The 23,686-nt window shown below is 44.8% G+C and overlaps 2 protein-coding genes and 1 pseudogene across 3 annotated transcripts in view; all 3 read right to left on the bottom strand.

Annotated features, from left to right (window-relative positions):
- Positions 1–3,010: 3,010 nt before the first annotated feature.
- Positions 3,011–23,500, bottom strand: LOC108589660 (uncharacterized). 2 transcript variants are annotated; one of them, XM_017968023.4, is made up of 4 exons: positions 23,053–23,500; positions 13,808–13,884; positions 11,493–11,619; positions 3,011–6,624 (listed from the first exon to the last, which is right to left on the bottom strand). In XM_017968023.4, the coding sequence occupies exons 1-4, from the start codon at positions 23,117–23,119 to the stop codon at positions 4,526–4,528; spliced, it is 2,370 nt and encodes a 789-aa protein (XP_017823512.3). In that variant the 5' UTR covers positions 23,120–23,500; the 3' UTR covers positions 3,011–4,525. The 2 variants fall into 2 exon arrangements, with proteins under 2 accessions (XP_017823512.3, XP_017823513.3); XM_017968024.4 differs by lacking the exon at positions 23,053–23,500 and adding an exon at positions 16,562–16,678.
- Positions 6,632–7,381, bottom strand: LOC144580888 (putative protein ZNF321 pseudogene; annotated as a pseudogene).
- The window catches only part of LOC128928141 (putative protein ZNF321), a 94,496-nt gene continuing 91,854 nt past the window's right edge, over positions 21,045–23,686 (bottom strand). The window contains 1 exon segment of the mRNA XM_054249296.2: positions 21,045–23,686. Coding sequence (XP_054105271.2) covers positions 23,646–23,686 — 41 coding nt within the window. The 3' untranslated portion in view covers positions 21,045–23,645.

Genomic DNA, 23,686 nt, shown 5'->3' on the forward strand with positions numbered 1-23,686 from the left:
GTTGGGTCAGGTGTCAGTTACCTGGGAGGCTGAGGCAGGAGAATCACTTGAACACGGGAGGTAAATGTGGCAGTGAGCCCACATCGTGACACTGCACTCTAGCCTAAGTGACAGGGAGATACCTTCTGGAAAAATAAAATAAAAAGCAAAGTCAGAATCTAAAAACTGTCATGATCATAGCAGTAGTAACGACAGTTTTGAACACTCTCCTTGTGCTAACCACTGTTCTAGGGGCTTCCCATGTTCTCGGCCATAAATGAACAGACTGTCCTATAAGGAAAGATCTGGACTTGGAGAGAACTGCCTCACACACACTCCGGGAAAGTGGCCACAAATCAAATAGATAAAGCTGTCAACACAAGCACCTGAATCCAGATGTCTGGGATTCAGCTTGGAATATAACCCCCTAAATACCAGTCACAGCATCACATCTGCATTGACAGTGGTTTACCTAGTGGGGAGAAGTGAGAGAAGTTTAACGGTGAGAACATGGAGCATCGTAAAAGCTCACTGAATATTCACACAGGCGTGCATGCAACCCTTTAGCACCCTTCTTGCTTTTTTTTTCTTGGCAGGGTCTCAGTCTGTCACCCAGGCTGGAGTGCAGTGGTGTCACCTCAGCTCACTGCAACCTGTGCCTCCCGGGTTCAAATGGTTCTCTTGCTTCAGCTTTCCAGTAGCTGAAATTACAGGTGCCCACCACCACGACCAGATCATTTCTGAAATTTTAGTAGACATGTTTCACCATGTGGGCCAGGCTGGTCTCAAACTTCTGATGTCAAGTAATCTGCCCACGTTAGAATCCCAAAGTGCTGGGATTAAAGGAGTGAGCCATGACGCCTGGCCCAAGCCTTCTTACTTTTAAGTGATTATTGTGACAGTTGAGAACAATGGAAAATACCCAACATCATTTCAATCATCATACAATGAAAACTTATTTCAAATGATGCGTCTTCTACAGAATCCATGGGCTTATCAATCTATGGGTTTATGCACACGTCACATTACATCACACACTTGAATTAACTGCACTGAGATTATAAGTGAAACCTAGAGAGGGCACATCCACAGCTACTCGGGAGACAGGTACAAGAATTGCTTCAGTCCAGGAAGGGGAGGATGCAGTGAGATGAGATCACACCAGGACACTTCAGCTTGGGCAACTGAGAGATACTCCAGCCCCCCACCAAAAAAATACTAATACAACTTGTGATATAGCTAACTTAAGTTGGAACCTGTATACTGCCATCTTATACTTCTGCCATAAACTTCTCATACGGCATCAATGATTTTGTTCCTTACCCAGTCTTTACTGTAAGTATTATTATTTTGAGACACGATCTCACTCCGTCACCCACACTGAAAGGCAGTGGCATGATCACAGCTCACTGCAGCCATGACTGCCCAGGCTCAAGCCATCCTCCCACCACAGACTCCACAGTAGCTGTGTCTGCAGCATGTGCCACCATGCCCAGCTAATGTTAGTCTTTCTTGTAGAGAAGGGGATTTCACCATGTCGCCCAGGCTGCCCTTGAATTCCTGGGCTCATGTGACCCACATCTCGGGCCCTGAAAGTGCTGGGATTATAGCCCTGAGCCACTGCATCTGCTCTCATTGTAAATTTGATGTTTCTTCTTGTTTCAAGTTTAGCACAAATTTACTGCTTTGACAGAGTCTCTTCTCAAACTCATGCCTTATCCTTCTGAGGGGCTCAAAGTAGAGCCTGTTTAGACATGCTGTAACAAACATATCAGTTTAGGTGCTAAAGTGTGAAATTTAGGCACAACTTTCTCATATTTTTTTTTTTTTTGAGTAGATACGGAGCTTCTGCATGTTGGCCAGGATGTTCTCCATCTGCTGACCTCATAACCTGCCTGCCTCAGCCTCTCAAAGTGCTGAGATTACAGACGTGAACCACCTCACCCGGCCATTACATTTTTTTAATAAATTTCTAGCTGGGCGCCGGGCCTCACGTGTATAATCCCAGCACTTTGGAAGGCTGAGGTGGGTGGATCACGACGTCAAGAGATCGAAACAATCCTGGTTAACATGGTGAAACCCTGTCTCTACTAAAAATACATAAATTAGCTGGGCATGTTGGCGCGTGCCTGTAGTCCCAGCTACTTGGGAAGCTGAAGCAGGAGAATTGCTTGAACCCAGGAGGCGGAGGTTGCGGTGAGCCAAGATCATGCCATTGCACTCCAGCCTGGGTAACAAGAGTGAAACTCGGTCTCAAAAAATAAAATAAAATAAAAAAAAAATTTGTTTTAAGACCTCTTGTACTAAAAACCTGTATTTGAGAGAATATAAAAAAGATTGTGGATATTCCAGTGTCAGTTATTACTGGAATGCAAGGATGGTTCAACATATTGAAGCAAATCAATGTGATACACCACTTGAACAGAATGGAAGATGAAAAACACATCAACTCAACAGATGGGAAAAAAGCATTTCTCAGAATTCAACATCCAGACATCATAGAAATCCGAGACAAAATAGATAGTGAAAAAGATTTCCCTCAATAACATAAAGATTATCCATGAAGGCCGGGTGCGGTGGCTCACGCCTGTAATCCCAGCACTTTGGGAGGCTGAGGTGGGTGGATCACAAGGTCAAGACATCGAGACCATCCTGGTCAACATGGTAAAACCCCGTCTCTACTAAAAATACAAAAAATTAGCTGGGCATGGTGGTGTGTGCCTGTAATCCCAGCTACTCGGGAGGCTGAGGCAGGAGAATTGACTGAACCCAGGAGGCAGAGGTTGCAGTGAGCGGAGATTGCGGAATTGCACTCCAGCCTGGGTCACAAGAGCAAAACTCTGTCTCAAAAAAAAAAAAAAAAGACCATCCAGGAGATGACCACAGCAGAAATAACCAATCAAAAAAATGATGGAATGTGTTTCCTGTAGAATCTCGCATGATGCAGGAATTCTCTCACTCCTTCCATTCAATAAATACTGTTGTCCTAGGCAGAGCAATTACACAGCAAAAGAAATAAAACTCATCCAAATCAGAAACAAGTACAAATATATTTGTTTGCAGATGACATGATCTTCTCTGTAGAAAATTACAGAGTCAACCAAATTCTACTGGAACTAATTGACACATTAAGTGTATTTGCAGAACACAGTAGCAGCACAAAAACCTCCTTCAATTTCCATACATCGACAATAAGCAATTTTAAGAGAAAATTAAGAAAAAATTTCCACTTGCTAGAGAACTTAAAATAAAAAATACTTAGAAATAGAGGTTAAAAGGTGAGAAGTTTCTACCTTGACATCTACAAACATTGATCAAAATGACTAAAAACAAATAGACACACACAACTCATACTGACGGATTGGAAAAATGTTGTGAAATGATTACATAAACCAATGTGATTAGATTCAACACAATACCCATAAAACCCCCTGTCAGTTTTTGTCAAATAAAAACAAAACAAAACAAAAACAGGCTGGGAAAAGGGGATTCACATCTCTTGGACAGGCTGGTCCAAAACTCCTGACCTTAAGCGACCTACCCATCTTGGCCTCCCAAAGTGCTGGGATTACAGGTATGAGCCACACCCTCCCTCACCCAATCATCTTAACATAAACACTTTAATGTCAATTAATGCTTGAACTCAAAGTTAAGTCAACTCAAACTCAAATCGATGCTCAATTGACTCTAATGTCAACTAATACTTGATGGTTGCTTATTCAATGCATTTTGAACAATTATCTTTAAAATGAATTTTCTGATATTCTGCAAGGAGTGACCTGAGACTAAACACCATGCCACACTTAGGACATTTGTAAGATTTCCGTCCAGGATGGATTCTCTAATGTCTAATGATGTGTGAATGTGAAGTAAAGCTTGCCACCATGAGCACACTGGGGAGGTTTCTCTCCTGTACAACTTCTCCCCTGTTTTGCATAAGGGGAAGTATGACTGAAGACCTGGCCACAATCCTGACATTTGTAGGGTTTCTCTCCAGCATGAGTTGGCCGATAAACTGAAAGGTATCAACGATGTTCAAAAAATCTCCACATTTACCACACTTGTAAGATGCCTTTCCACTATGGATTCTCCAATAATGTCAATGGCTGTAGCGTTACTGAAGACTTTGGAACAATCTTTACATTAGTAAAGTTTCCCTATGCCATGGATTGCTTGATGATGAATAAGTGTTGACTGTCCACTGAAGGCTTGGCCACACTCAGTACCCGTGTATGTTTTCTCTCCAGTGAGAATCTAGGATGTTATTCCAGGTGTGAATCATGCCCGAAAGCCTTGTCACAAATCTCAGACGTCTATGGTTTCTGTTCAGTATGATTTACTCTGTCTTTCAAGGTGTGAATTGGGACTGAAAACGTCACATTCTTCACATTTGTAAGGTTTCTCTCCAGCACGAAGTCTATAATGATGAGCAAGATTTGATTTTTGATTAAAAACCTTGCCACACTCATTATACTTGTAAGGTTTCTCTCCAGTATGAATTGCCTTATGAATTAAGAGATCAATTTTGATCAAAGAACTTGTTGCACTAATTACACTTGTGGGGTTTCTCTCCAGTGTGAATTCTAGTATGTTTTCCCAGGTATACATTACACGTGAAAGCCTTGTCACAAATCTTACATCTGTAAGCTTTCTCTTCACTATGAGTTTTCTTATGTGTTTCAAGGTGTGATCTGTGAGTGAAAACTTTGTCACATTTTTCACATTTGTAAGGTTTCTCTCCAGAATGAAGTCTATGATGACATGCAAGGGTTGCCTGTCGGTTAAAAACCTTGCCACATTCATTACACTTGTAAGGTTTCTCTCCAGTATGAAGTCTACAATGGCGTACTAGATTTGGCATCTGACTGAAGGTCTTGCCACACTCATTACACTTGTAAGGTTTCTCTCCAGTGTGAATTATACTGTGTCTTGCTAGGTGTGAATCACTTCTGAAAGACTTGTCACAGACCTTACACTTGTAAGGTTTCTCTCCAGTATGAAGTCTACAATGGCATGTAAGGGCTGACTTTTGAATGAAGCTCTTGCCACACTCATGACACTTGTAAGGTTTCTCTCCAGTATGAAGTCTACAATGGTATGTAAGGGATGACATGTGATGGAATTTTTTGCCACACTCATTACACTTGTAAGGTTTCTCTCCAGTATGAAGTCTATGATGGCATACAAGGGATGACATGTGACTGAAGGTTTTGCCACACTCATGACACTTGTAAGGTTTCTCTTCCATATGAAGTCTATGATGGCATGCAAGGGATGACACCTGTCTGAAGGCCTTGCCACACTGATTACATTTGTAAGGTTTCTCTGCAGTATGAAGTCTATGATGACATACAAGGCGTGCTTTTGTATCAAAACCCTTGCCACATTCATTACACTTGTGAGGTTTCTCTCCAGTATGAATTGCCTTATGAGTTACAAGTGATGAATTTCGACTGAAGGTCTTGCCACACTCATTACACTTGTAAGGTTTCTCTCCAGTGTGAATTCTAGCATGTCGTTTAAGGTTTGAATCTTGTCTGAAAGCCTTGTCACAAACTTTACATCTGTAAGGTTTCTCTCCACTATGAAGTCTACGATGGCATGTAAGGGATGACTTATAATTGAAGGTCCTGCCACACTCGTTGCACCTGAAAGGATTGTCTGCAGTGTGAATTCTAGTATGTATTCCCAGGTGTGAATTACGCCGGAAAGCCTTGTCACAAACCTTACACTTGTAAGGTTTCTCTCCAGTGTGAAATCTATGATGCTCTGTAAGGTGTGACTTTTGTATGAACGTCTTATCACACTCATTACACTTGTGAGGTTTCTCTCCAGTATGAATTGCCTTATGAGTTACAAGTGATGAATTTCGACTGAAGGTCTTGCCACACTCATTACACTTGTAAGGTTTCTCTCCAGTGTGAATTCTAGCGTGTCGTTTAAGGTTTGAATCTTGTCTGAAAGCCTTGTCACAAACTTTACATCTGTAAGGTTTCTCTCCACTATGAAGTCTACGATGGCATGTAAGGGATGACTTATAATTGAAGGTCCTGCCACACTCATTGCACCTGAAAGGATTGTCTGCAGTGTGAATTCTAGTATGTATTCCAAGGTGTGAATTACGCCGGAAAGCCTTGTCACAAACCTTACACTTGTAAGGTTTCTCTCCAGTGTGAAGTCTATGATGCTCTGTAAGGTGTGACTTTTGTATGAACGTCTTATCACACTCATTACACTTGTAAGGTTTCTCTCTAGTATGAAGTCTACAATGGTGCTGAAGGAATGATATTGGAGGGAATTTCTTGCCACAGTCATTACACTTGTGAGGTTTGTCTCTAGTATGAAGTTTACGATGGCATGTAAGGGATGACACCTGACGGAAGGTCTTGCCACACTCATGACATCTGTAAGGTTTCTCTCCAGTATGAAGTCTATGATGGCGTTTAAGGCATGACCTGTCACTGAAGGACTTGCCACACTCATTACACTTGTGAGGTTTCTCACCAGTGTGACATCTACGATGGCGTACAAGATATCGCTTCTCATTTAAGACTCTGCCACACACATCACATTCATATTGTTTTTTCCCTAAATGGTTTATCTGATGTTTCTTTAAGAATGAGCTAGAATTGAGGTTGCCGTTGGCTGGAAAAAGAAAAAAAAGAAAAAATAAATGGAAAGAATGAGTTAAAATTAAAGGCTTTCCTACTCTCATGACATTGGAAAGATTTTTCTCTCATGTGAGTTAGTCCGAGTGTTGTGGGTTATTGTTAAGCTGATTTTTCTCTTATGTGTACTTCCTGTTTCTTTGTAAATAATGAAGAATGGAGAAAATTACTGTCATGGTTATTAGAAATATGGGTTTTGGCTATACAAAAAATTATTTGGGATGTTGAAACTAAGGAAGCATCATTGATAGACTCCTCAACCTGATTACCAATATTCCCTTCAGTCTGAAATATATGAAGTTTAGGAAGATGGGAGTGAAAGATCACTCCAAGCTCATCTTTAACAGGCTTGTTTCCAGCATGCCTTTGATCTTATTGGTCTGTACTACCAGTCAGCTTTTTACATGTTGTCACGGTGCTTCCTGGTTATTTCTTTCAGCTTCTTGCCACTGAAACTCAAAGTTATGACTATGTTCCTCAGTCTCCTGGAAGCAAAACTCTCCAATGTGATGACTTTCCTGTCTTGCCAATGTCCCTGTGTGGAACACTTCTGTACTGCCTTGCCCTGTTGATGAAAACTTCTTCCTTATGCATTTGGAGGAGATACCCACAAAATATAAACTCCACGGCTCCTGGCCAGGACTAGTGCTTTTATAAAAAGAGACAGTAAAGAGCTTGTTGACTATTCCTCTTTCCACCAAGACAAAACACAGCAGGAAGATGCTTGGGCTAAATCACAAAGGAGGCTGTCAGCAGAAACCAATTTGCCTGCACCTTGCTCTTAGATTTCCCACTTCCTAAATTCAAAAGAAATAAATCTCTGTGTCTTAAGCTTCCCAGTTTAAGGTATTTTTTTTTTTTTTTGAGACTGAGTCATGCTCTGTCACCCAAACTGGAGTGTAATGGCATGATTCTCATGCCTGAAAAGATTCTCCCGTAGCAGCCTAAGTAGCTGGGACTACAGCCTGGCTAAATGTATGTGTGTGTGTGTGTGTGTGTGTGTGTGTGTGTGTGTGTATGGGTGTCAGAGTCTCGCTCTGTTGTCCAGGTTGCACTGCAGTGGCATGATCTTGGCTCACTGCAACCTTCACCTCCTGGGATCCAGTAATTCTTTGGCCTCAGCCTCCGAAGTACCTGGGATTACAAGTGCATGCCACCACACCCAGTTTATTTTTGTACTTTTAGTAGAGATAGGCCTTCACCATGTTGGCAAGGCTGGTCTCAAACTCCTTACCTCAGGTTATCTGCCCGTCTTGGCTTACCAAAGTGCTGGGATTACAGGTGTGAGCCACTGCACCTAGTCATTTTTCTGTATTTAGTAGATTCAAGATTTCAGCATATTGGCCTGACTGGACTCAAACTCCTGACCTGAAGCGATCCAACCACCTTGGCCTTCAAAGTCCTGGAAATAAAGATGTAAGCCCCCGAAGTCAGGCAGTCTAACCTATTTCTGACGTGACAGTGAAATGACTGAGACAGAAGAACGGGCTCTCATCATCAACATCACCCAAGGCTGACAAATCGCATTAAACAAAGTTTAGAGTCTGTAGTGGAAAACTTTCAGTATGTGAAGACATCTAATTAACTTGTTTTAAAAACATGGAGGCAGCCAGGCATGGTGGCTCACACCTGTAATGCCAACACTTTCAAAGGCCGAGGTGCGTAGATCTCTTGAGGTTGGGAGTTCAAAACTAGCCTTATCAAAATGGAGAATCCACATCTCTAATAAAAATACAAAATCAGCCAGGTGTGGTGGCGCGTGCCTCTAATCCCAGCTACTTGGGAGCCTCAGGCATGAGAACTGATTGAACCCAGGAGGCAGAGATTGCGGTCAGTCAAGATTGTACTACTGCACTGTGGCCTGGGCAATAATAGGAAAACTCCATCTCAAAAAAATAAAAATAAAAATAAATAAATAAATAAAACCTGGAGGCAAATTATTACTCCTCAAGTAAGGACAGCAGGTTTACAATATTCATGTACTTGACCCAATTTACACTTTTGGTATGTGAGGGACAAAACTAGATCCTGGGCCTGAAGGATCCCACGACATGTTCTTAAGCACAATGGTCACCCAGGTAGTAAAGAAAACAGTCAGTGACAGAAAATACAAGGAGACAGAAAGAAATACATGAAGCGGGATACAAGGGCTGAGCTGTGCTGCTGACAGTGATGCTGAGGCTTCCCTCATGGAGAATGTGCTGACCAAATTTTGAGCTTGGAGGATTTGGAACTAATTTAGCAAATGGTCAAATATTAAACCAAGGTTAAATATGCAAATTACAATATGGGCAGGGGACAAGAATGAAAGAGAGCCAAAAAAGCAGCAGTTTGGTGACGTGAGGTCAAAGCAGTTTTACATCTCTTAAGTTAAATGGCCTCTGATTTCTAGTTTCAGGCATATACTCAACAAAATTCTCTGTGTAGATTCCAGAATTGTGTACCCACAAGAAAAAAATTAGTAAACTCTATAACAGTACAGCAGTGTAGGAGACCATTTAGGTGAAAAATGATCCCCTGGCTGAGTAGGTACAGATGTGTAACAACAGTGCCAGGCCTGGCACAGTGGCTCATGCCTGTAATCCGGCACTTTGGGAGGTCGAGGTGATGGATCATGAGGTCAGGAGATCGAGACCAGCCTGGCCAGCATGGTGAATCCTCATTTCTTTTTAATCTTCATTTCATTTGTATATTTAAAATATACAAAATATTAGCCAGGCGTGGTGGTGTGCGCCTATAATTCTGGCTCTTTAGGAGACCGAGGCAGGAGAATTGTTGGAACCTGGGAAGCTGAGGTTGCAGTAAGCCAAGATCATGCCACTGCACTCCTGCCTGGGTGACATAGTGAGACTCCATCACCAAAAAAAATTGGAAACAGAGCCAGATGGAGATTGTTCCCTACACATGTGATAGGTCACACTGGTGAGGAAAAATAATATTGTGCTGTTGAGACACATAAAGTATGCCCTGTCCCTCTGGCTCCCTTGTGGAGAATACCGTTTAGTTTGTAGGTGAGTCACCAGGTCTAGTCAATTCTTTTGTACTTAGTACATTAGAGGTTTCTCCATGTTGGCGTGTCAGGACTCAAACACCTGAGCTGAAGTGAGCCACCCATTTTGTCCTCCCAACATGCCAGGATTAGAGGTAGGAGCCACCATGGACAGCCAGTCTAAGCTATTTCTGAGAGGACAGTGAAAAAACTGAGACAGAAAAAGAAGTATCTCATCATCGACATCACCAAGGTTGACAAATCTTATTACACAAAGAAAGATTAGAGTCTGTTCTATAAAACTTGCAATATGTGAAGCCATCTAATTAACATGTTTTTAAAACCTGGAGGCAGCTGGCTGCGGTGGCTCATGCCTATAATCCTAACACCTTCAAAGGCCAAGGGTTGGGGGATCGCCTGGGGTCAGCAATTGAAAACCAGCCTGACCAACATGGAGAAACCCCATCTGTACTAAAAATACAGTGTTCGCTGGGAGTGGAAGCACATGCCTATATTCCCAGCTACTTGGGAGCCTGAGGTATGAGAACTGCATGAAAGTAACATTACTTCTCAAACAAGAACAGCAGCCCCACAGAATTCATGTACTTGACCCCAATTTTCATGTTCAATAAGTGAGGTACAAAACTTGATACTGAACCTGAAGGATCCCATGACAAGTTCTTAAGCACAATAGTCACCCAGGCAGTGCAGAAAATACAAGGAGACAGAAAGAAATGCATCAAGGGGGATACAAGGGCTGAGCTATACCGCTGACAGCGATGCTGAGCCTTCCCTCATGGAGAATGTGCTGAGTCATCAGGCCCTGCACACACTGATTTAGGCAGCCTCCTATAATTACATCCAGTGGATATATAAGGTCCTGACTTACTCAGTGAGAGTCGTGTTGGAAAGGAGGGGCTCATGTGGAAATTGGGGTGTTCAGCATTACAAATCAACAGGCTGGAAAGCAGCAGCATTTTGTATCCAGATCAATGTAGCATGTGAGGCAAGGCCAGGAAAGGAAGGGCAAGGGTGGAGGGCAGGAAGTAATGGGCATGCAGGAGTGAACTGTGTGCAGGCTGGTCTGTGGGAATATGATCCCACCAGCATAGACCAAAGTTTGAGACTGGAGGGAAGTGCAACTAATTTAGAAAATGTTAAAATATTAAACCAAGGTTAAACACACAAATTACAATATGGGCAGGGGACAAGAATGAAAGAGCCAAAACAGCAGCAGTAGTGACCTGAGGTGAAGGCAGTTTTACATCTCTCAAATTAAATGGCCTCTGATTTCAGTTTCAGGTATATACTCAACAAATTCCCCGTGTAGATTCCAGAATTGTGTACACACAAGAAAAAACAAGTAAACGGTATGAAATAGAGGACAGCAGTGCAGGGCACTATGGGGGTGAGAACGATCCCTGCTGAGTAGGTAGAGATGTGTTTGTGAGAACCATGCCAGGCCAGGTACAATGGCTCGTGCCTGTATTCCCAGCCCTTTGGGAGGCTGAGGAGGGCAGAGTATGAGGTCAGGAGTTTGAGACCGGCCTGGCCAACATGGTGAAATCCGGTGTATACTAAAAATACAAAAATTAGCCGGGTCTGGTATTACATCCCTGTAATCTCAGCTACTTAGGAGGCTGAGGCAGGAGAATCACTCGAAACAGAAAGACTGAGGTTGCAGTGAGCCAAGATCCCACCATTGCACTCCAGCCTGGGCAACAAGAGGAAAAGTGCATCTCAAAAAAAAAAAAAAGAGCCTGTACAGAGCAAAATCACAACAGAGAATATAAAAGCAGAAAAAGCCAAGATGGACAAGGGCAGATTCCTCGTGTCTGGAGGGACGTTTTCCTCACCCACAGACTCCAGGTTCCTGTAGTTCTCCAACATCACGTCCCTGTATAAAGCCCTCTGCGCAGGGGTCAGGCATTTCCACTCCGCCAAAGAGAATTCTACAGCCACATCCTTGAAAGTCAAGCGTCCCTAAAATGAAAAACACATTTCAACAAAACATTATGAAGGACTGAGTTATCACCTTCACACTAAGTGAGAAAAGAGAAATTAAGTATCCATTTCATCAAAGACTGTGTTCTAACCAATGTATGTAGTGTACATTATTTTTGAATATTTTTTCTCTATAGTTGCATTTTATTGCCCTTTTTTTTTTTTTAAACTGATAACAGTATCTGAGAATTTTAAGGTTTACTGTACTTTTTTTTTTTTTGAGACAGAATTTCACTGTTGTTACCCAGACTGGAGTGCAATGGTGCGATCTCGGCTTACCCCAACCTCCGCCTTCTGGGTTCAAGCAATTCTCCTGCCTCAGCCTCTCGAGTAGCTGGGACTACAGGCGCACACCACCATGCCCAGCTAATTTTTGTGTTTTTAGTACAGACGGGGTTTTACCTTGTTGACCAGGATGGTCTCGATCTCTTGACTTCGTGATCCACCCGCCTCAGTCTCCCAAAGTGCTGGGATTATAGGCGTGAGCCTCCGCGCCCGGCCTACTGCACTTTTTCATGAAGCATTTTAAGATCCCCTAAGTCACTGTGGAAGTCTTGATTTTATGGATAATATGAAAAGTATACAAATAAGAAGAAAACAGGGCCAGGCCTGGTGGCTCATGCCTGCTATCCCAGCACATTGGGAGGCAAAGGTGGGCAGATCATTTGAGGTCAAAAGTTGGAGATCAAGACTAGCCTGGCCAACTTGGTGATACCCTGTCTCTACAAAAAGTATGAAAATTAGCCAGGCATGGTGGAAGGCACCCATAATCCCAGCTACACAGGAGGCTTAGGCAGGAGAATCACTTGAACTCAGGACACAGTGGCTGAAGTAAGCGGAGACTGCACGACTGCACTCCTCCCTGGGTGACAGAGTGAGAGACTGTCTCAAAAATAAATAAATAAATAAAAATAAAAATAAAAAGCAAGCCCAGGCACAGTGGCTCACACTCGTAATCCCAGCACTTTGGGAGACCAAGGTGGATCATGACATCAGGAGTTTAAGGTGAGCCTGGCCAACACGGCGAAACCCGGTCTCTACTAAAAATACAAAAAGAAGCCGATGTGGTGGCACGCGCCTAAGGTCCCATCTACTCAGCAGGCTGAGGCAGAAGAATCTCACTTGAACCCAAAAGATGGAATTTGAAGTGAGCCGAGATTGCACCACTGCACTTTGGCTTGGGTGACAGAGAGAGACTAAAACAGAAATAGAAATATTGGCCGTGTGCAGTGACACACGCCTATCATTCTAGCTCTTTGGGAGGCCAAAGTAGGAATCACTTGAGCCCAGCAGGCGAGGCTGCTGTAAACTTTGAATTGTACCAGTCTACTCCACACCTAAGCCACGGAGCGACACCTTCCCTTTCTTTTTCTTTCAGAGAAAGTCACACTGTGTCATCCAGACAGGAGCGTAATGGAACAATGTCCGCTTGCTATAACCTCCACGTCCCATGTTCAAGTGATTCTCCTGCCTCAGCCTCCTGAGTACCTGAGATTATTACAGGCATGTGCCACCACACCCTGTTAATTTTTCTATTTTTGTAGAGGTGGGGGTTCACCATGTTGGCCAGGCTAGTCTTGAACTCCTTATTCCAAGTGATCCATCCAAGTGCTGAGACTACAGGTGTGAGCCACCGCACTGTAACCAACATCCTGTCTCTTAAAACATGAAAAATTAAAAGTTTGGAGTCAGAGACGTGTTGATCTACCAGTGTGGCTTCCACTGCATTACCAAATCAGCTACAAAATAGCTCCCCTTACTGGTCTCCTTTTCCAGAGTTTACCAGATATCAGTGCACATTAACCCATGTGTTTCATACGCAGTTTCTCTGATCTCATCCTCAAAGGTCTTACATCCAGATGTGGCCCCTGAACCATCCAGGCTGCGCAGCAGCACTGACACCACAAGGCCCACACCCCGTGTCCATCCAGGTCTGGTGTCAGCCCTTCCCACGACCATGCCCAGTGGAGCCTCTTCCCAGGTTCATGTCACTGGGTCACAGGAGATGGAATCTCAGAGCAGATGACAGGAACTGAGGAAGGCACGGGTGAGTGCCAGCCAATGTGTCAGGCAGGACGCTTTAGACTCAGAAGAGACTGGCTACTGCAATACCTGGCATTTCAGAAAGGAAAGAGACAGATGAACCCACCGAGGAGTGTCACTTTACCTGAGGAAGAGCCATGCCGGGCTCCTTTTCTTTCCTCTTCTGAGTTGCTTCCTCACATGAGTCTTTAGAAATCAATCCTGTATATGAAAAATACAGGAAACTTATGTTAGAAATGAGTCACTCTTTTCCTGTGACAAAAACACACACAAGGGGGAGACCTCATGCTGTAGAAAGATGGGCCTCTGCTGCCCCCTGTACTAGAGATCATGCAGAGAGAAGAAAGTCCCACAGGAACACCCTCAAGTGTATTTGAGCCCGGTCTTGAGATCTCACTTTCCTCCTGGAGAAGCCCCACACACCAGGCAGCAATGGGGAGGTGGACTGGACTGAGCTCCCCTTCAGGGCACAGCCCCTCCCCTATCTGTGGATCACAGGCTTGAGCTCAGCCCTCAGAAACCGAGGGCACAGAGCCTTGTCACTCAGTGCCACACACATATTACTATCACCTGGGACATGTGGTATTTGTGTGTCACTTATCTGTGACTTGGAAGTCCCCTCCTGCTTCAAGTCTTCCTGCCTTTCCTTTGAGTTGTCCCGCCTTTCCAGACCAAACCAATGAACCTCTTCCGTATACTGACTGATGTCTCATGTCTCCCTAAAATGTATAAAATTAAGCTGTGCCACCACCAACTTGGGCACATGTCGCCAGGACTTTCTGAGGCTGTGTCACGGGTGCATCCTCAACCTTGGCAGAAAAAACTCTCTAAATTAAGTGAGATCTGTCTGAGGTTTTGTGGGTTCACAGATGCAATGTCAAATGGAGGGCTCTGGGAGATCACAAAGCTTTCCACAGAAAAGGTGATATCAGAACAAAGACCTAGGGAAGAAAGGCTGCTTGTCACTGGCAGGTGAGGGGCCAGAGTCCTAGTCAGAGGGACAGCTCAAGTGAAGGCCCTGAGAAAGGAGCAACCTCAGCCCCAAGAGAAGGACAGCACCCGTGTGGCTGGAGCAGTGGGAGAGAGGACGGCACAGGTAGGAGTTGAGGTCAGGGAGGTCCTGGGGGCACAGATCCATCCATAGGGACAAGGTCTTTACACATTTTTCTCTCACAGTCTAAAAGAATTTTGAGGCCGGTTGCGGTGGCTCAGGCCTGTAATCCCAGAACTTTGGGAGGCTGAGGCGGGTGGATCAAGACCATCCTGGTCAACATGGTGAAACCCCGTCTCTACTAAAAAAATACAAAAAATTAGCTGGGCACGGTGGCGTGTGCCTGTAATCCCAGCTACTCGGGAGGCTGAGGCAGGAGAATTGCCTGAACCCAGGAGGCGGAGGTTGCGGTGAGCCGAGATCGCGCCATTGCACTCCAGCCTGGGTAACAAGAGCGAAACTCCGTCTCAAAAAAAAAGAAAAAAAAAAAAAATTTTGGAACTTGACTGTAATTGCAGCTACTCAGGAGGCTGAGGCAGGAGACGTCTTGAACCTGGGAGGGAGAGGTTGCACGCAAGCATGTGATAGAGGTGTGACGGCGTGACACTCCATCTCAAAGAAAAGGAAAAAAAGGCCGGGTGCGGTGGCTCATGCCTGTAATCCCAGGAAATTGTGAGGCTGATGTGGCTGGATAGATTTAGCCCTGGAGTTGGAGACCAGCCTGGGAAACATGGCGAGAACTCTTCTCTTCAGGCATACAAAAATTAGCGCAGTGTGGTGGCTGATTTGTGGTCGCAGCTACTCCCGAGGCCGAGGTGGGAGGGTCCCTTGATCCCGGGAGGTGGAGGCTGCACTGAGCTGTGATCCTGTCACCACTCTCCGGCCTGGGTAACAGAGGGAGACTCATCTCCAATAAAAAAAGAAGAAAAGGGAAACACCTGGGTCCTAGGTCTGGGGGCGGAAATCTAAAGCCAATTAACAGGAACTTTCCAAAACTAGACCAAAAGAAAAACCCCATCTCCCCGCATGGAGTAACAAAGGATCAAAGGCCACTCTCCCTACAGCCCTCCTGCTTCCACCACGTCTCAGACGGAAAAGGAAAGAGCCCCGGAGTGGCCACGGCCAAGCACCGGACACCCCTTCTGCATAGGGCACCCATCTGCCCTGGCCTCGGGTCAATTCATCTCAGCTTTTCATTAGCCAAGGACCAAATCTTTCTTCCAGATAAGGGGTACCCCATAGGTTTTCAAAAGAAAGACTTTAACACCCCAAAACTTTGTAAACGGGGCCCTGGAGGCTTTCACTGGAGACTACTCCCATTCTATGGAGTGCTTTCTTGATTGAATAAATGCCTGCTTTCGAGACTTTCTTCTTTTATTTCGTGAGGTTTTTTTTTTTTTTTCAAGTCTATGTTCACTATCCAAGAACTTGGACATCTCACACCGAAGGCTGCCTTCCGATAAAACAGGGCGAGGACGGAATAAGAGGGCTGCCTCCAGGAAGAGCTCGTTTTCCAGGGGCTGGAACTGGGGAGCAGCAGGGCCCAGCACTAGGAGGGACTTGGGGAGGCCACAGGGCTTTGGGACTGAGGTGGGGTCTGCAGGTTCCCAGGACTCGGTACACAACGCGCTTCCCCGGGACTGCGACCGCGGCGATGCGCTCCAGGGACCGACGAGAGCGAGGCTGGGAGGCGCCCAGGACGGGAATCCAGCACGCGGCTGAGGACTTGAAACTGTGTGAAGCAGGAGGAGGGGACAGGAAGGGTCTGAGCAGGAAACTTCCGCGGTACGAGGTGTCTGTCTGCACGGCCCCACTGAAGAAAGACCAGGGAGGGACCTGCCTCAGGGCGACTTTTAACTCAAAAGGAAGCGACTCACGCACTCTCACCTGGACGTCTCAATTTGCTCTGGGTTGAGAAAGAGGGGCCGGCATTTCTAGGTCTGTGGAGACCCACGTGTCCGGCATAGAATCACCGGAGGCCTGGGAAGCGCAGACAAAACAACCAGAGCAAAACTGAGTCCCCTCACTTTTGTACTGAGAGTAGCCCTCAGTCCGCGCCATCTCCTTCCGGGGTTGTGCCAATCAGCGCAAGACAGAGAAGCCAGGCCTGGGCGGGCCCCGAGGAGGTGGGCGAGGCGTGGCCCAGGCTTGGAAAGGTCGCGAGATGGGCGTGGCCTGAGACGCCGGGGGCGGGGCGCGGCTGTGAGGGGCCCCGCGACCAGACAGGGGGCGGGACCTGAGCGTCCCTCCTTCTGGCTCTTGGCGCCTTTTTTCCGGGTTTTTGAGGGGAAACTCGCCAGTGGAGCTGGGGCAGGTCAGCAGCCCGGGAAATGGCACTTCTCTGAGAAGTCAACGTAGGGCGATAATTGCATCCAGGAAAATTTCTTACTATTGAAATTAATTTTACTTGGCCGGGTGCGGTGGCTCACGCATGTAATCCCGGCACTTTGGGAGGCCGAGGCGGGCGTATCACCTAAAATCCGAAGTTCGAGATTAAGTTTCCGAACATGGTGAAACCCCTTCTCTATTAAATATACAAAAAGAATTAGGCAGGTGTCGTGTCACCGGGCTTCAATCCCAGCTACTCCGGAGCCTGGGAGGCTGAGGCAAGAAAATCGCTTGAACCCGGAAGGCGCAGGTTGCAATTAGCCGAGATCCAAGCACTGGTGCCCAGCCTGGGTGACCCAGCGAATCCGTCTCAAAAAAAAAAAAAAAAAAAAAAAGTACAAAGAGAAACTAAATAGTGTTTTTTCTACAGGTATGTTAGATATTATATTCAGCATAACACGTGATATTCATTATCTAGATGAGCTAAAATACAAGGGCTGCCTCAGAGTCGACAAAGCCCAATGGTTTTAAAGAGAAGAAAGGGCGGGGCGCAGTGGCTCACCCCTGTAATCCCAACACTTTGGGAGGCCGAGGCGAGCGGATCAACTGAGTTCAGTAGTTGGAGACCAGCCTGGCCAACGTGGTGAAACCCCATCTCTGCTAAAAATACAAAGATTAGCCAGGCATGGTGGCAGGCGCCTGTGATCCCAGCTACTTGGGAGGCTGAGGCAGGAGAATTGCTTCAACCTGGGAGGCGGACATTGCAGTGAGCTGAGATCACATCAGTGCATTATAGCCCAGGCAACAGCGAGATATTCCATCTCAAAAAAACGAATAAAACGAAAGGCCAGGTGCAGTGGTTTATGCTGTAATCCTAGCACTTTGGGAGGCCGAAGCAGACATACCGCATGAGGTCAAAAGTTTGAGATTGGCCTGGCCAAGAATGCAAGAAAACATCTATACTAAAAATACAAAAATCAGCCAGATGCAGTGGGGGGAACCGGATCCTAGCTACCAGGAGGCTGAGGCAGAATTGCTGGAACAGGTGCGGTGGAGGTTGCAGTCAGCCGAGATCACGCCACTGCACTCCAGCATGGGTGACAAGAGCGAAGCTCTTGTTTTGTTCTGAAGAAAAAAAGTAAAAATAAAAATAAGGCTAGGCTAATGCCGATAGTCCCAGCACTCTGGGAGGCTGGGACTATCGGCAGTGGCTAATGCCGATAGTCCCAGCACTCTGGGAGGCTGAGGCAGTCAGATAACCTGTCGTTAGGAGTGTGAAACCAGCCTGGCCAACATGGTAAAACCCCATCGCTACAAAAATTAGGGGGTTCACTTCAGGAGGCCAAGGCAGGTGGATTGCCTGAGGGCCCTGCGAGGACCACAGCTGTGATCCACCAAACCCAGGAGTCTCCATCTCAGTAACAAAACAAAGCAAAACAGACATTAATGTACTCTATGAAATTACATCATTTGACTCTGATTTTTTTTTTTTTTTTTTGAGACGGAGTTTCGCTCCTTACCCAGGCTGGAGTGCAATGGCGCGATCTTGGCTCACCACAACCTCCGCCTCTTGGGTTCAAGCAATTCTCCTGCCTCAGCCTCCCGAGTAGCTGGGACTACAGGCACGCGCCATCATGCCCAGCTAATTTTTGTATATTTAGTAGAGACCGGGTTTCACCTTGTTGACCAGAATGGTCTTGATCTCTTGACCTCGTGATCTACCCGCCTCGGCCTCCCAAAGTGCTGGGATTATAGGCATGAGCCACCACGCCCGGCCCAACTTCTTTCTTTGAAATGAGATGTCTCACATATTTATTACTGAATCCAGCCAACCAATGAATTCATAACAGATTCAGAGGGAAAAAAATATGACAAGTCCACCTCTCCAGATAGTGGTGACATTTTCACCTTGATATGGCAACATAATTGTAACCTAGAGGCTGCAGAAATGTGTGCCATCTCACGTGCAATTTCTTATAGACCCAGCGTGGCTCTTCTCCAGTATCTCCTTTTGGACTTGTATCTGATCTTATTACCAGTTTTCATCAGAATCCACTGGGGAACAAGATGATTTTAATTTTGTTTCTTGGCCAGGAATCGCTCAATCCTGAAAGTCTTGTGAGAAGACATGGCGAGCAGCAGAGTGAAGCACACACCATGATGGTTAAGAATGGAAGAGAAGGGGCTTGACATCTTTTTCCAAAAATTTTTGACCGAGTTTTGCTCTTGTTGTCCAGGCTAGAGTGCAATGGTGCCATGTGGGCTCACGGCAACCTCTGCCTCCCAGGTTCAAGCGATTCTCCTACCTCAGCCTCCCAAGGAACTGGATTCCAGGCACACACCACCAAGCCCAACTGCTTTTTGTATTTTTAGTAGAAATGGAGTTTCACCATGTTTTTTTTTTTTTTTTGAGACAGAGTTTTGCTGTTGTTACCCAGGCTGGAGTGCAATGGCACGATCTCGGCTCACCGCAAACTCCGCCTCCCGGGTTCAGGCAATTCTCCTGCCTCAGCCTCCTGAGTAGCTGGGACTACAGGTGCGCACCACCATGCCCAGCTAATTTTTTGTATTTTTAGTAGAGACGGGGTTTCACCATGTTGACCAGGATGGCCTCGATCTCTTGACCTCGTGATCCACCCACCTCGGCCTCCTAAAGTGTTGGGATTACAGGTGTGAGCCACCACGCCCGGCCAGTTTCACCATGTTAACCAGGCTGGTCTTGAACTCCTGAGTATTGTTTCTGCTGTTAGCTGGCAGTCCTCCTCATTGTGGCAGGAACAAGATTATTTTTCTGTAAAACCAATGTGGATGGTCTGCCTGCCACTCTGTGAACCACTTTCAACAGTGTCTTGTCCCAACTAAAAATGAGTTACCCATTTACACAGTGTTTTCTTTTGGGCACTGTCCCCATAACTTTTTTTTTTCTTCTGTATTTTTAGGAGAGATGGGTTTCACCATTTTGTCCAGGCTGGTCTTGAACTCCTGACCTCAGGGGATTTACCCACCTAGGTTTCCCTAGAGCTGAGGTTGCAGTCCTGAGCCACTGTGCCTGGCCCTGCCTTTTCATATAACATCAATGATTTCATTATTCCTCTACCCAAACTTTATGGTAAGTATTCTTATTTAGAGACAGTATCTCACTCCATCACCCATACTGAAGGGCAGTGGCGTGAACACAACTCACTATAGCCTCGACCTCCCAGGCCCATCATTCTCCCACCACAGCCTCCACAATAGCTGTGTCTGCAGGTATGTGCCACCATGCCCAGCTAATTTTTAAATTTTTTCTAGAGAAAGGGATTTCACTGTTGTCCAAGCTGGTCTTGAATACCTGGGCTCATGTGGCCCACCTGTCTTGGCCTCTGAAAGTGCTGGGATTACAGGCCTCAGCCACTGCATCTGCTCTCATTCTAAATTTGATGTTTCTTCTTATTTCAATTTTAGCAGAAATCATATGGCTTTGAAACTGTCTCTTTTCAAACATGTCTTATCCTTCGGAGTGCCTCAAAGTAGAGCCTGTTTAGACATGTTATAACAAATTTGTAGCAGGTTATTAAGGTGCTAAAGTGTGAAACTGATGCACAATTTACTCATAATACATATTTTTTCTTAAACTTCTTGAAGACCCCTTGTACTGGAAAACTGTATTCATGGGGATATAAAAAGAATTGGGGATACTAAAGTGCCACTTATTTCTGGGATGCAAGGATGGTTCAACATATTGAAGCGAATCAATGTGATACACCACTTGAACAGAATGGAAGATGAAAAACACATCAACTCAATAGATGGGAAAAAGCATTCCACAAAATACAACATCCAGTCATCACAGGAATCCTAAACAACATAGAGAAGGAAATTCACCTAAACAATAAAAAGACCATCCATGAAATGACCACAGCAGAATAACCAATCAAAAAAATGGAATGCTCTTCCTGTAGGATCTTGCATGATGTAAGAATGCTCTCACGCCTTCCATTCAATAAACACTAACATCTTGGCTAGAGCAATTACATAGCAAAAGAAATAAAACTCATCCAAATCAGAAACAAGTACAACTATATTTGTTTGGAGATGACGATCTTCTCTAGAAGATCAACCAAATTCTATTGGAACTAATTCACACATTCAGTGTATTTGCAGAATACAATATCAGCATCAAAAAATAAATTTCCATAGATTAATAATAAACAATTTTAGAAGAAAATTAAGAAAACACTTCCGTTTGCTAAAAAACTTAAAGAAATACTTAGGATAAAGTCGGGTGTGGTGGCTCATGCCTGTAATCCCACCACTTTGGTAGGCCGAGGCAGGCAGATCATGAGGTCAGGAGTTCAAGACCAGCCTGGATAAAATGGTGATATCCCGTTTCTACTAAATGTACAAAAATAAGCTGGGCATGCTGGCGTGCGTCTAGTTCCAGGTATTCGGAACGCTGAGGCAGGAGAATCGCTTGAATCTGGGAGGCAGACATTGCAGTGAGCCGAGATTGTGCCATTGCACTCCAGCCTGGAAAACAGAGCAAGTCTTTGTCTCAATTTAAAAAAAAAAAAAGGGAAAAAAAAGAAATACTTAGGAATGAACATAAAAAGGTGAGAAGTTTGTACTTTGAAATCTACAAACACTGATCAAAAAGATTAAAAACATATATAAATACAACCAGGTGCAGTGGCTGACACCTGTAATCCCAGCACTTTGGGAGGCCTAGGTGGGTGGATCAGGAGGTCAGGATTCTAAACCAGTCTGACCAACATGATGAAACCTCATTTCTACTACAAAAAAAAAAAAAAAAAAAAAAAAAAAAATCAGCTGGGCACGGTGGTACCTGCCTGTAATCCCAGCTACTCACAAGGCTGAAGCAAAAGAATTGCTTGAACCTGGCAGGCAGAGGCTGCAGTGAGCTGAGACAGTGCCATTATACTCCAGCTGGGGCAATCTGGGTGACAGAGTGAGATTCCATCTCAGGAAAAAAAAAAAAAAAAGAGAAAATACATATATAGAGATACAACCCATATTGATAAATGGGAAAACTATTGTTAAATGACTGTATACCCCAGTGTGGTTTAGATTCAGTGCAATACCCATAAAACCCCCTATCTATTTCTGTTAAACAAAGAAACAGGCTTGGCAAAGCAGCTCACGTCTATTAGCCAGGCTGGTCTCAAACTCCTGACCTTAAGCAATCTAACCTTTCAGGCCCCTCAAGGTGCTGGGATTACAGATGTGAGCTACCTGGCCCAATCCTCTTAACATAAACACTTTAATGTCAATTAATGCTGGAACTCAATGTTAAGTCAACTCAAACTCAAGTCGATGCTGAATTGACTCTAACGTCACTTAATGTTTGATGGTTTGCTAGACTCATTGCATTTGGTACATTATCTCAAAAATGAAGTTTCTGATGTGCCGTAAGGAGTAAGCCCGAACTGAAGACTTTGCCACACTTAAGAGACATTTGTAAGATTTCTGCCCAATATGGATTCTCTGATGTCCAATGAGTTGTGAACATGAAGTAAAGGCTTTGCCACAATCATCACACTTCTCTCCTGTATGAAGTCTCCTATCATTTGTGTAAGATAAAGCTTGACTCAAGATCTTGCCACAATCATGACATTTGTAAGCTTTCTCTCCAGCATGAGTTGGCCTATACACTGCAAGGTATGAATGATGTCTGAACAATCTGCCATATTTATTACACTTGTAAGATCTCTCATTATGGATTTTCCAATGATTTGCAATGGTTGTGAGAATCTTTACATTAGTAAAGCTTCCCTATACCGTGGACTGCCTGATGGTGAGTGCTGACTGTCCACTAAAGGCCTGGCCACACTCGGTACACCGGGAAGGTTCTCTCTAGTGTGATTCACACCCAAAGGCCTTGTCACAAACCTTACATTTGTACCGTTTCTTTCCAGTATGAATTCTCCTGTGTCTTTCCAGGTGTAATTTGGGACTGAAAACTTTGTCACATTCTTAACATCTGTAAGGTTACTATCCAGTATGAAATCTGTGATGACGTGCAAGCTTTGATTCATGATTAAAAAACTCACCACATTCATTACACTTGTAAGGTTTCTCTGCAGTATGAAGTCTACCATGGTATACAAGGGATACCATCTGAATGAAGGTCTTGCCACACTCATTTCACTTGTAAGGTTTCTCTCCTGTATGAAGACTACTATGGCGTCCAAGGGATGACGGGTAATTGAAGGTCTTGCCACACTCATTACACTTGTAAGGTTTCTCTCCTGTATGAAGATTACTATGGCGTCCAAGGGATGATGAGTAATTGAAGGTCTTGCCACACACATGAGACTTGTAAGGTGTCTCTCCAGTATGAAGTCTACGATGGCCTACAAAGGATGATGGGTGACTGAAGGCCTTGCCACACTCATTACACCTGTAAGGTCTCTCTCCAGTATGAAGTCTACGATGGCAGGTAAGGTATGACGCCTGACTGAAAGTCCTGCCACACTCATTACACTTGTAAGGTTTCTCCCCAGTATGAAGTCTACAATGGCGTGCAAGGTATCAATTCTGATTAAAGACTTTTCCACACACATCGCATTCATATTGTCTCTCTTCTAAATGGATTATCTGATGTTTCCTTAAGAGAGAGCTACAAATAAGGGCTTTGCCACTCTCATGACATTGGAAAGGTTTTTCTCTCATGTGTACTTCCCG

This window comes from Callithrix jacchus, chromosome 22 (assembly GCF_049354715.1).
Source record: "Callithrix jacchus isolate 240 chromosome 22, calJac240_pri, whole genome shotgun sequence".
NCBI classification, from domain to species: domain Eukaryota; kingdom Metazoa; phylum Chordata; class Mammalia; order Primates; family Cebidae; genus Callithrix; species Callithrix jacchus.